General features: G+C 39.3%; 1 protein-coding gene across 1 annotated transcript; it reads right to left on the minus strand.

The window, feature by feature from the left end:
- Positions 1-288: 288 nt before the first annotated feature.
- On the minus strand, positions 289-12,372 carry LOC125225769 (dynein assembly factor with WDR repeat domains 1). Its single transcript, XM_048129615.1, has 10 exons — positions 12,216-12,372; positions 10,166-10,300; positions 8,879-8,953; positions 6,715-6,837; positions 6,149-6,333; positions 5,254-5,386; positions 4,614-4,773; positions 3,375-3,512; positions 2,522-2,614; positions 289-1,109 (listed from the first exon to the last, which is right to left on the minus strand). The coding sequence occupies exons 1-10, from the start codon at positions 12,326-12,328 to the stop codon at positions 1,005-1,007; spliced, it is 1,260 nt and encodes a 419-aa protein (XP_047985572.1). The 5' UTR covers positions 12,329-12,372; the 3' UTR covers positions 289-1,004.
- Between the last annotated feature and the right edge of the window lie 1,638 nt (positions 12,373-14,010).

Genomic DNA, 14,010 nt, shown 5'->3' on the forward strand with positions numbered 1-14,010 from the left:
ATTGTCTGAAATAAATGATTTTTTTTACCCCCCCTACATGTAAAGTGGGGGCTGATTTTCTTTTTCATTCCAACCCCAACGTGTGATACATCGTTGGATAGGTATTTAAAAATGAGTAAGGGTTTACTTAAATCGTTTTTTGATAATATTAATATTTTCGGAAATAATCGCTCCTAAAGGAAAAAAAAGTGCGTCCCCCCCTCTAACTTTTGAACCATATATTTAAAAAATATGAAAAAAATCACAAAAGTTATAATAAAGACTTTCTAGGAAAATTGTTTTGAACTTGATAGGTTCAGTAGTTTTTGAGAAAAATACGGAAAACTACGGAACCCTACACTGAGCGTGGGCCCGACACGCTCTTGGCCGGTTTTTTTTTTGGAAAATATAGACGCTGGTGTCGCTGGTAAGGAATTTAACTCCTTGGAAATGCGTAGGTTAGGTAGGTGTATGAAAAGGAGAAGCAAATCATGAAATCACTCCGTGCGTATTGGTGAAATTTCCACCAAACCAAGTGAGGCTGGAAACCGGCCGTACGTCAAGTCCGATGTTGTTTTATGTTACTTAGTGATGCTGATGTTGCATGATCTGCCTATATTGACTACACAGATACCAATTATAAGCACGAACCGTGCCTGGTCAAATATTTAATTTTACGCTTGACGCAGCGCGCAGCGTAAATGGCGAAGGTATTATTCTAGTAAAAATTGTCCAAGTTAGGCGATGGGCTGGCATGTCCAGTTTGGGTTACTGGCAGCCACCAATCCAATCATATCCATATACGGCAGGTGTTGTCTTTTTTTATGCTATGATGCTGGCATCTTCGGCGTTATAATATGCACAAGATAAAATCTAGCCCTTGATTGTTCAATGATTGAGTTTTACGCTTGACGCAGCGCTCAACGTAAACGGCGAAGGTACATAATTTTTGTAAAAATTGTCCAAGTTAGGCGATGTACTGGCATGTCCAGTATTGGTTACTGGTTGGACAGCCACCAATCCAATCATCTCCATATACGGCATGTGTTGTCTTTGGACGCTGTGATGATGGCGTCACCGGCGTATGAATAGGCGCAGGAGAAAATCTCGCCTTCATGACCGGACAGCACCTGACAACGAAAAGAGAGTAAATCATTAATTTGTAAACAAAAAAACAAAGGAAAGGTATTCATAAAAATATGGCACAATAACACTTTCGCCACGAATTCACTTCATTTCAGAGATAATTCGCTCGTATGTATGTTTGCAGCGTCAAGCGTCAAGAAATGTATGTCGCTCAGCATCGCTTAAAGCAACAAATGCAACAAAGAATCCTTTGTGAAGCATAAAATGAGTACCTACAAGCTTTTGTGTAAATTAATTGACCATACACGTAAATGGTAAAAGCAAAGTAAAATATTCATCATTTACTCGAGCAATTGAGCATAAAAACACAAAACACAATTATTTATGTCACTCACAGTGACATCACGTCTGAGTCACAACACAAAGTGGTCCAAAAGTAGACCACTTTTCGCGTCAACCACTTGTGCTAACGTTACTAATGTTTGTCGCATTGTTATGTTGTGAAGTGATGACCTGTAGGCCTAGCACATGATGGCCGCGGGAGTATGTCGCCGCGAGATAGATCACACGTCTTCTTCTAACTGTATTAATGACATAAGGACGGGTAGTCTATCTTGCGGCGACATACTCTCGCGGCAATCATGTGCTAGGCCTACTGACTGTAGGTGTACCTACACAAATAGATTTATCTAAATTGAACCCTGTAGGCCTAGCACATGATTGCCGCGAGAGTATGTCGCCGCGAGATAGACTACCCGTCCTTATGTCATTTATACAGTTAGAAGAAGACGTGTGATCTATCTCGCGGCGACATACTCCCGCGGCCATCATGTGCTAGGCCTACAGGTAGGTACACTAATAAGACTGCCGTATCCTATATCTGTGGTCGTACCGATATGGAAGACTGGAAGAGATAAAACGTTTAATTGTCGTAGCGCAAGGGAGCCTTGGCTTGGCCAGCCGTTGCATGCCGGCCTACCGAAGTGTGTCTCCATCGCTCTTTCGTATGCGTAGTGTAACAGAGGCAGTTACGTTTTTTTCACATAAGGAGCTCACGATTGTCACTTCGGATACGCCGTCTGAACCATTCTTATACACAACGAAACACGACACAAGAAAACAGCCTAGAGCGATTGTATGGAAAATGATCGCTCCAACCGGCCTAAAAAAATCCCCAGTCCGGGCAGTCGGCTGGAAAATGGGATCCGTCAAAAAGTGTGATAATTGTATATAATTATCTTTAACAATCATATCTGACGTCAAGAGCCTACCATAAACCGGCCTAGCCGAAATGACAACCGTTGACGCCAGACGCCGATCAAAACGCAGCCTGGCTCTGTCACGCCAACACGGAATAGCGATAGAGATGGCTAGCTACGATAACGATATTATCGTAAGCGTTTGTGCCTTTGGCTATGTGCTCTGATTCGCCTCAAATTGGTCTTTAAACTCGTACCTGTGTGCAGTTGCCAGTGGAAGAGTTCCAGATGCGAGCGCTGCGGTCAGCTGATGCGGTCAGGAGGCAACCTCCGGCGGGGCTGAAGCATACCTGGAGACACAAAGTTTTTAGGAGTTTCATTACATTGCGAATTTCATTGGTACATTACGGACTGATTCACTGATCCAAGCAAAAGCGAGTACTTAAGAGATGAACTATCGCCGATAAAAGCGAACAAAAAATAGTTACTTCCGACACTTCCGTGTAAAAGAGACGCGATGATAGCGTGAGCGAGTTATAATATAAGTTTGTAGTTCGTCGCGCAGCGATGTTCTATCGCTTGCTGTCTCTTTTATTTACACGGGAGCGACTATCTTCTGTTCGTTTCTATCACGTGGGTGGGACCAGTGCCTGATAAATATAATTAGGCCTTAGTGTCTGATATATTGAGAAAGCTCAAGGTGTGCGACCAATAAGGAGTTATCCCACACCCCTACCTATTGTCTGAAATATGACACAAAAAGCGCGAAGTTTTATTTTTAAAGAAGCATTTGAATGTAAGTTTTCTTTGTATCGAGCAAAGACATGTGTAACTCCGTATAGACAGTTACAGTCTAAGAAAAAAACGTACCTCAGAACCATATAGATATAGGTGCGGCGGCCTAGATGGCGTTACACCTTTGGGGGACGCTCGGATAGATGGCGCTAATATTAATATTTGAAATTTTAACACATATCAAGCTAAGAATATGGGCCAAATTGTCAAATCGAAGGTTTACAAGTTTTAAGCTTGTGTCGAGAGATGGCAGTCTATGAAAATGTGAAAAAGTCCAATACGAAATATCTATGGTATCAATGAACTTGTTCTGACCTTTGACACCTCATCACGATGACCCTTCATGATGGCCAGTTCCTTAAAATCGCCCTTGACGTCGTAAATCCTCGCTGAGCAGTCACTGGAAGATGTAGCCATTCGCTGTCCAGCCCAGTCGAAGCAGATGTCCAAGACCTGGCAAATTCACGAAGAATTGTCCATAAAAAAACCGGCCAAGAGCGTGTCGGGCCACGCTCAGTGTAGGGTTCCGTAGTTTTCCGTATTTTTCTCAAAAACTACTGAACCTATCAAGTTCAAAATAATTTTCCTAGAAAGTCTTTATAAAGTTCTACTTTTGTAATTTTTTTCATATTTTTTAAACATACGGTTCAAAAGTTAGAGGGGGGGGGACGCACTTTTTTTTCCTTTAGGAGCGATTATTTCCGAAAATAATAATATTATCAAAAAACCATCTTAGTAAACCCTTATTCATTTTTAAATACCTATCCAACAATATATCACACGTTGGGGTTGGAATGAAAAAAATATCAGCCCCCACTTTACATGTAGGGGGGGTACTCTAATAAAACATTTTTTTCCATTTTTTATTTTTGCACTTTGTCGGCGTGATTGATATACATATTGGTACCAAATTTCAGCTTTCTAGTGCTAACGGTTACTGAGATTATCCGCGGACGGACGGACGGACGGACGGACGGACGGACGGACGGACAGACAGACATGGCGAAACTATAAGGGTTCCTAGTTGACTACGGAACCCTAAAAATCTGTAGCGAGAAGGAACAAAACAAATTCATCATAAGTTTAAAACTAGGTTGAGGTCTATAACCACATTATTGTCCAGTATTCCACAAGTGTATCCAGAACTTTCTGGATCTCAGATCCTTCACCGCTGGATTTCTGGGTTAAGAATTTCACCACCCCATTTCTTCCCGTGGGTGTGTCGTAGAAGGCGACTGGGGGATACCTATGGGTTAAATTGTTGCGTAGGCGAAAGGCTGGCAACCTGTCACTACAATGTCTCAATTTCGTTTTCTTTCAACCACTTATTTGCCAAGAGTAGCACTGAAATTTTAGCTTCATGTGTTCTGTCATCTGTCTATCCCTTTATGAGATACAGGCGTGGTTGTATGTATGTAGATTGATCCAGGGCATCTTATGATAAAAATCTGTAGGCTAGCTGTAGTAGATGTTTACAGCCTCTATAATTCCCGAGTAGTTCAGTTATAAAATTATCTTAATCGATGGTTTATAGTTTTCTAACTAAGGAATTACCTCGTCACTGTGTGTGGAGATAGTAGCAAGACAGGAACTCTGTCGAGCGTCCCAAAGCCTTGCGCTGCCGTCCAGGGATGAAGATCCCACTAGGGAGCTGTCCCAGTTGAACTGAACGTTGGATATTTCGCCTTCGTGCCCGGAAAGGACCGATACTCGGCTGTCAAAAAGAAGGTAGCGTCAGTCAGGGATTTAGAGAACTAGTCTATGTTACACCCCTAAAATTTATCGGAGTTTCTTCTCCATCTCAAAAGTTTGCCCAGGCTTCTAAGCCCGGGTTTGTCGGGAAATCCGGCCCTGGTGCCAGTGATTACTATTAAAACACAACTAGAAATTGTTTAGTGTAATTAGTGGTCTACTGGTTTTACAATTTTAACTATAGGTCCGCAAATAAGACAGTTTAATAAAGTTTAATGCAATATCAATGGCTGAGACAGGGAAAAGGATTCTAAGGTCATATTCGATACAGACGTACTGCAACCAAACTGCTTTTTGTATTGGAATTGCACAGGAACTGTACCTTACTAGGTACAATAATAAAAAAAAAATTAACTTCGGCGTGCAATAGGTCTACAACATGGATACCGTTAGATTACAGTATATCTCTACTTATCGGTGCTAAGAATATTTTGTATCTCACTCCTTCATCCTCGTGTCCCACATGGAAATGGTTCCATCAAAAGACCCTGTGATGAGTCTCCGACCCTCGTTAGGGTCAAATTGTAACGCGATGACCTCTGCCGTGTGTCCGGTATAAGTCTGGAGCTCATCCCCTGAACAGAAAATGTGTGTATGATTAGTATCTGCAATAATACAGTCAACAGAAGGTTAGGAAAGATACACTATTAAGATCTAAGTTCAAATTATTTCTTAAGCGCCTGATAATATTAAATAGCAAAGACTCTAAAGCAACATTGCTAAATCAAATTATTGTTCCAATGAAAATGTTGTTCAGATTGGACAAATTGCAATGAAAATTTTCAAATTGCAGTTTACTCGAGGTTTAGCCAACATACTGTATTTGCAGAGTATCAAATGGAACGTTATCCTTTTCAATCATTTTATCTGTTAATCTTTGTGCTTATATCCTTTTCGAGGAACGAATGTTACATTGGCTAGGTATATGATAAATAAATAAATAATAAATAAATAAATATTGGGGACACCTTACACAGATCAACTTAGCCCCAAAATAAGCAAAGCTTGTACTATGACTGCTAAGCGACGATATACATACTTAAATAGATAAATACATACCTACTTATATATGTACATAGAAAACATCCATGACTCTGGAACAAATATCTGTGCTCATCACACAAATAAATGCCCTTACCGGGATTCGAACCCAGGACCGCGGCTTAGCAGGCAGGTTCACTACCGACTGAACGCGCGCTACTGATATGGCGTGAAATTTAAATTTTCTATGGGAATTAAACCTTCGATCCTACATTTTCATTCAATTTTTAAGTGTTATGATACTTATGGCGTTTAATGAAGACAATTGGCCCGTGAGCCCTTCCTAAATCATTTACCTGTTCTAACGTCGTAGAGTTTGGCAGTATGGTCCATGGACCCTGTGGCCGCGTGGTCCCCTTTAGGGTTAAATTGTGCGGCCACCACCTCCCCGTTGTGGCCCCAGAGCGTGGTCAGACACGCCCCTGTGGCAGGGTCCCAGATTCTGGCCGATTTGTCGAAGGACCCCGTTATGACGCGGTCACTGAAAAAAAAAATGGGATACACTAAAACGTAGGTCGCTATCTTCAAATACTGATAACTCAAATGAGAGATTAGGATCCGATGAGTGTATCAAATTTGGATGTAAATACTGGATTAAAAATAGCAACAGGCTTAAAAAACGGAGGAAAGTCAAGCCAAAGCACAGGGCAGGTCCCCTGGGCAGGTTGTGCATAGTCATTGAAAAGTGATGCTGCATTTGCAAAAAAATGGCAGATTGATTGATTTGGATTAGACGGTAAGATTACTTGGCCTCCTCTCTTCCGATGTGTCAAAAGTCAGCATTGCTGAAAGGTCATGTCAAGAGCAACAGTTTGAAGACTCTGGATTTAGGATCATTACTCGATATGTGCATGTTACTTACCAAGCCGGGAAATTGAACGCGACAGAATAAACGACGTTCTGATGGCCAGTCAATGTTGCCAGCTCGCTGCCTGCCTCCACGTCCCACACCTTACATGTGCGATCGTAGCTACCAGACAAACATCTGGAAATAAACATAAAATAAAAGGTGAAGTGATATTAGGTCGCAACGGAGGGCCTACCAGTCCTGCCAATTGGCCCAACTCATTTTCTTACATTCCACTGCCACATACAAACCAACCTTGCTATAAATGCATTACTTATAAAACATGTTGGCACTGTTGGCACTGACACTTAAGACGTTACATCGCTTTTATGCATGTAATATCTAGCGTGCGTAGTTGAATAAAATTCTACATAAATAATCATGCAAATTACCTATTCATTATAGGCACTTGGTGAGACGGAGTATTTCGTAAATTAAATATTATTTTAAAATAAGAACATCTAAGTACAGAAGAAGTGACAGTCACAATTTACGTATGATTTCTATCCCCATTTCCTAAAGCAACCTACGCTGCTTCTATTTGAGGCCGGCTTATTTACACCGAGGAATTCATAATCTAAAAAAAAAAAAATTGAACAAGTGCACGGATTGCATACCGCTTATCTATTTATTGTCTCACATTCTGATTTTTTTAGAATAGGTATGAGTTCCTCGGATTGATCTGATTCTGACTGATGAGGCTGGCCTTATACAGAAAAACTACAAGACATAAAATACCTACCTATTTCAACTGTAAGAAACATCACGAAGAAAAGTTAGGGTATTCCGTTTCTCAGCCATAAAAATCCAGCTTAGAAAACACCGAGACCTACACATACTGGCGGCATGCACCCATTCAGCATACATATAAGGTCTCAGATGTAAAAATAGACTAGAAACCTATCTCAATACCAAAATGTACTAACTGTCCACGTTATCCTTCGTAGATAGTTCATTCAGAAATATTGTGAACTAGAAATCGTGAGACAGACGGACGGCAAGCGAAATCTAGGTTGCGATGTGACAGAATTGATCTTCGTACAGATACTTTTCTAGATAACATTACATTGCTATGTTTTAATTGGTTTTATTGAGTTCTCATACTTCCTTAATGAAAAAAATATGGTTTTATTCGAACCCCGGTTCGCTCGCACTAATGAGTTTTTCGGAATTTATGTGAGAAATGTCATTTGATATGTGCCAGTCGCTTTTCGGTGAAGGAAAACATCGTGAGGAAACCGGACTAATTCCAATAAGGTCTAGTTTACCCTTCGGGTTGGAAGATCAGACGGCAGTCGCTTTCGTAAAAACTAGTGCCTACGCCACATCTTGGGATTAATTGTCAAAGCACACCCCAGGCTCCCATAAGACGTGGTAAAAGCCGGGATAACGCAAGGAGGATAATGATGGTTTTATTCTACCGTTAGAAATTTGCGAAATTATCCCGTATTTGTGAAATTATTGTAAAGTAGGTATACTCTGTCAAACAAGTCTGTCAGTAAATAAGAACAAAAAAGCTATATGCATCCTTTTCTTTAGGGTGCTAGAGAAAAGGATACCTATAGTTTTCTTTGTTCTTATTTACTGACAGACTTGTTTGACAGAGTATAGCAAGTGTAGGTTATAGTAATTTATTCGTTTATCGTGTTCGTCCAAGGAATGATAATTATGATAAAACAAAGGACCGTGATAATTATATGAGAATAATGCAATAGAAATAGCATTTAAGGATAGCAATGCGAGTGACGCAAAACGAACTATTATTTTATGTGGTACTCGTATACACCGTGTTTTTTTTCCGTTAAATTCGACACGCAGTTAGGGAACGTTAGGTTTATCATCAGGAACCAGCATGTATATCGCTTTTTGTTAAATTCTAAATCTTTCGTTTCCATTTATAACATTAGTGTAAGAGGACCTTAATCATAACATCAAAGTCATTGTCAAGTGTTTGACGGCACATGTCAAAACAAAATAACATTAGAAAGTGGTAGGGATGCCACACACGTGTTCAGTAATTACATTTATTTTTTTAATAATTCGATAACCGTAAGAGTTAAGACGCTAATTTCTTAAAGAAATTGATTGCATTTGAACTCAAGAATCTGCCCTTAAAGTTAACGGAATTCAATAAAAACAGGATATATTATAAATCTTTATAATTCCATAGACAACTTACCGTTCTCCAGTCTTGTCAAAAGCCACGTTGGTCAGCGGGAGAACGTGCGTCATCAACGTCTTGTATATGTAGAACCTAGAAAGCGAAAATTACATATTATATAATAGACAGAAATCAAAAGGTGTCAGATTTCTTACTAGCCATATTTTGTCGTAGAGACCCCACAGTAGAATATTTTGAGCATCGGCACCTACCACCTAATGACTCTTATGTTATGAAAAATTAGGTAAGATGCGTAGATCTGGTAATAATGCGTTAAGTAGGCATAGGTACCGACGCTCCTTTAGCAAAAAATATTGCAACTAACAAAATTAAAATTTTGAAAAAACCCTCGTCACACTGGACCGATTTTCATGAAACATGGCTAAGAACACTCCCGACTAACTCAGCTTTCAAACAAAAAAAAACTGAATCTAAATCGGTTCATCCGTTCGGGAGCTACGATGACACAGACAGACAGACAGACAGACACGTCAAACTTAACACCCGGTCGATTTTGCGTCGGCGGTTAAAAAATCTACGAGTATATCATCAATTCACAAAAAAATAATATGTGCCTACAAAGTTTTGGTAAAGGGTTCCCTCGATTAGGCGCTTCTCGAGAACATCAATCAATCAATTTTAAATTTAAAAGTGGAAAATGTCTGCCTTGGCTTGGTGGCTCAGTTGGCAGAGCGCTGGAGTATCGATCCAGAGGCCGTGAGTTCAAGTCTCACCCAAGGCAGACATTTTCCACTTTTAAATTTATTCTAAGCCTAACGGCATCGATTGCAGACGTTTCTGCTAATCAGAAGTTAAAATCAATCAATCAATTAGTTATTTATTCGTGATAACTTCAAACATACAGATGTACACGCTGGTGTTGGTGCCTATAGTGCTAACAAAGTATTTACAAGTTGGGTATTAGAACAAAAGGCCTAATACAAGAAGCAAACACATATATTATGTAACTCTGTAAAGACAGGTAAAGTCTAAGAAAAAAACGTAGGTACCTCAGTACCATACAGAAAAAGGTACGGTGGCCTAGATAGCGTTACACCTTTGGGGGACGCTCGGCTAGATGGCGATGATATTAATATTTGGCATTCGAACACATATCAAGCTAAGAATATGGGCCAAATTGTCAAAACTGGGGTTAAAAAGTTTTAAGCCTGTGTCGAGAGATGGCAGTCTATGCACTGTGATTCGATTCTCTTTGACAAGAAGAATCTATGCTTTATAATCTCTGATGATGAAAAAGGGACAAGAGTTCCAAATCGATCCAACCGTGAAGTTAAAGGTATAAACCTCTTCCCCGCCGGGCCTTCATGTTCCACTCGTTTCTTCAGCGTGGTCAGGCATTGCTCCAACTGGTCCTTAACATCTTCTGTGAGGAGAACCTCTCGGGCGTACAGTTCGTTGGCTAGGGTGGGGATGTCGCTTCTGCAAAGGAAGTAAAGGTTTCATGGTTTTATGTAGGATGGAAATTACATACCTACCTACATATAATTATGTAATTTATGTTGATGTCTAATATGCAATCTAAATTACGACCGGTCGGTCTGGCTCAGTCGGTAGTGACCGTGCTGAGCCGCGGTTCGAATTCCGGTAAGGGCATTTACTTGTGTGATGAGCAGATATATTTGTTCCTGGGTTATGGATGTTTTCTATGTATAAGTATGTATTTGTCTATTTAAGTATGTATGTATATCGTCGCTTGGCACCCATAGTACAAGCTTTGCTTAGTTTGGGCACATCTCGGACACTGGCGATCAAATATATGAAAGAGGCGCGTTCCTAGCACACATTCTAAGCTCGTGTAGGTGAACGCGTACCGTGCTTGCATGAGTGAGATATGATATGACAGGTCGACTGTTCGTGTTTTTGACAGGCGGTTACTGTGAGGTAACCGAGAGGGGGTGGGCCTCACTTTCAGCAGGGAGCGGGAGTGGCCATACTGTACGATAGTACTCTTTATTACACTGTGGTTTGGGGCTAAGTTGATCTGTGTAAGGTGTCCCCAATATTTATTTATATTTTATTTTATTTAAATTGTACATAATACCTAATATAATGCCAATAACTGTTTACATTCATAAATTACGGTACCATCGAGCTAATCTGATGATGGACACAGTTGGAATTCTGTGATAAAACATCGCAATCCATTTGTGTTTACGGTCGTTAGCAGACTATACCTAGTTACTCGTACTATCTCGATTGTTACTAAGGCACCTAGTTACTATCTCGACGAGTATTTATGTCGTGAAAGGAAATTTACAATGCTTGCGATGAAAATTTTCCTAGAAAATTCATACAAATTAAGCTCCTTTATATTTTCGATGTTTATTATCCTGCAAGTAATAGTTATTTTCCCCTCACTAGCTCGGAAACACGTGTTTTGTCCTTTAATACCAGTGAGTAAAAACGCATTTTATTCACTAGTGAGTAAAGTAATTTGACTTTGAATAAAGTCAAATTAACTGCTTTAAAATTGATAAAAGTAGTTGAATCTAGTAATAAAGATGATTTACCACCTGTGAAACTACTGGAAGCAGTGATAAACGCAGTTTTTGCGTTGTAGTTTCCTCGCTATAGTGAAGGGAAAAGTTTTGTGTTACACTCGGGTGCAAATGTATTTTACTTCTCGTGTGTTAAAAACAAAAAATGCGTTTATCACTGCTTCCACTAGTTCCACAGGTGGTAAATCATCTTTATTACTAGATTCACCTACTTTTATCAATTTAAAAGCAGTTAATTTGACTTTATTCAAGGTCAAATTACTTTACCCACTAGTGGATAAAATGCGTTTTTACCCGCTGGTATTAAAGGACAAAACACGTGTTTCCGAGCTAGTGAGGGGAAAAATAATTTGTTTTCTGGTGTTTAGGATTCCGAGAGATTCCTACGTTGAATAGTTAGTATAGTTAGTTGCTTTAGATAAAATTATAAAGTTATTTTTGACCGATACCTACTATGATTTTTGATTTCATTATTTTGTCAACAGGTCCACCTTGCCATTGTCAAGATCTGTCACATGTCATGGACGTCAGGGAAGAAAAAAGAATCCAAACCCCAGTAAAATTACAATGAAAATGCATTTCTTCTTCATTATAATACCGTGAGTAGGTACTTATATTAATTTATAACACCTATCTATACTAATATTATAAATGGGAAAGTGTGTGTGTGTCTGTTTGTCCGTCTTTCACGGCAAAACGGAGCGACGGATTAATGTGATTTTTTAAATGGAGATAGTTGAAGGGATGGAGAGTGACATAGGCTACTTTTTGTCTCTTTCTAACGCGAGCGAAGCCGCGGGAAAAGCTAGTAATTATATAGTATTACACATATTTACTTGCTATTCAAGTCCAGAAGGTCGATTTCTCTACTCTTCACAGTGCCTTTTTGAGAGTACTCCAAAATAAGACCAGGCGGATGATACCGCATATGAATTTTCAACAACTTCATGATTAAAACAAGTCTAAAATAACATTACAATATTTGATATACGATTAAAGTTTTCTCTAAAACACTGTCAGGATTTTGTCAATAACCGTTGTCATGGCAACCGTTTTGTTTTTAAACCTTTGTTTTAAACGCCATAGAGACTGACGTAACATCGCAAAGAGGTTAGTTAAAATGTGTCTCGACAAAAAGTTTACATTTAAGAAGCATGAGTATTCTAGTAAGTAGGTACCTACTACTACCTACCTACTACCTATAGTAGGCATGACTAGCTTATGCCCGTGACTTCATTTGCTTGGGAAGATGATGACGATGATTACCTGATTCAAATTAATAATTGTACGCAAGAAATGTAGTGAATGAACGAATGATTGAATGCGATTTAAGTGTACAATTGAGTGCAGTGAACGTGAGTGAACATTATAATTATGCAGGCGTAATTTAAAAATCCCGCCATCATATCATAAGGCTACCTATCCACTAGAGCTGTGCGCTGAACTAGGCAAAATTCCACCAATAGCGAAAAGAGGAGTAAATTTTATTAAATTCTATTGGCGATTTTAATCTCGATGACCCCTACACTGACTTGCTCGACTCTAGTGGACAGGCAACTTCACTGTGTGACTGTGACCTCAACCACACCTCGGACACTGGCGATCAAATATATGAAACGCACCCTACGCACACAGTCTAAGCTCGTGTAGGTAAACGCGTACAATGCTTGTATGAGTGAAATATGACAGGTCGACTGTTCGCGTTTTTGACATGCGGTAACTGTGAGGTAGCCGAGAGGAGGTGGGCGCCACTTTCAGCGGGGAGCGGGAGTGGCCATACTGTACGATAGTATTCTTTATTATACTGTGCCTCAACTCTGGTGCCAATAAATAAATAAATAAATAAATAAATAAAATAAATAAATAAATATTATAGGACATTCTTAGTTTACACAGATTAAATAAATAAATATTAAATAAATAAAATAAATAAATATTGGAGACTCCTGACACATATCAGCTTAGCCCCAAACTAAGCAAAGCTTGTACTATGGATGCTAAGCGACGATATACATACTTAAATAGATAAATACATACTTATATAGGTACATACATACTTATATAGGTACATACAAAACATCCATGACTCAGGAACAAAATATAGCTGTGCTCATCACACAAATAAATGCGCTTACCGGGATTCGAACCCGGGACCGCGCACTACCGACTGCGCCAGACCGGTCGTCAATAAGTACCCGTCTTCTCTCTATTGTGTTGCGAGTTTGTGTATATTATAATTAAATATCCCAGCAAACTGTTACATTTACATGTGTTATTGTTTTGAAGAAAACCCGTTATGACTGTTAACATGGTTTGCTTTTAATTCATTCGTGTCACGCCACACGTTTGAGGAAATAATTCTATATTCTACGCTCATGGAAAGTACAAAAATATTTTTTGACTAATTCATTTTGCAGTAACTAAGTATAATTAATACCTATCAAAATGTAGAAGATTACTTTATAACGTGCTAGTTAATAAGTACCCATGTTAATACCTAGAGGTATAAAAAATACCTAAGTTTATTCATTTGAATGTTCATCTTCGCGAAAATGCTAAAATGGAAAGGAGCCCCCCTTTCTTCTTGGGAATTTTAGTTAAATATACAAGTGTTATTAACTAGACTTAGGT

The sequence above is a fragment of the Leguminivora glycinivorella genome, chromosome 4 (genome assembly GCF_023078275.1).
Source record: "Leguminivora glycinivorella isolate SPB_JAAS2020 chromosome 4, LegGlyc_1.1, whole genome shotgun sequence".
NCBI classification, from domain to species: Eukaryota; Metazoa; Arthropoda; class Insecta; order Lepidoptera; family Tortricidae; genus Leguminivora; species Leguminivora glycinivorella.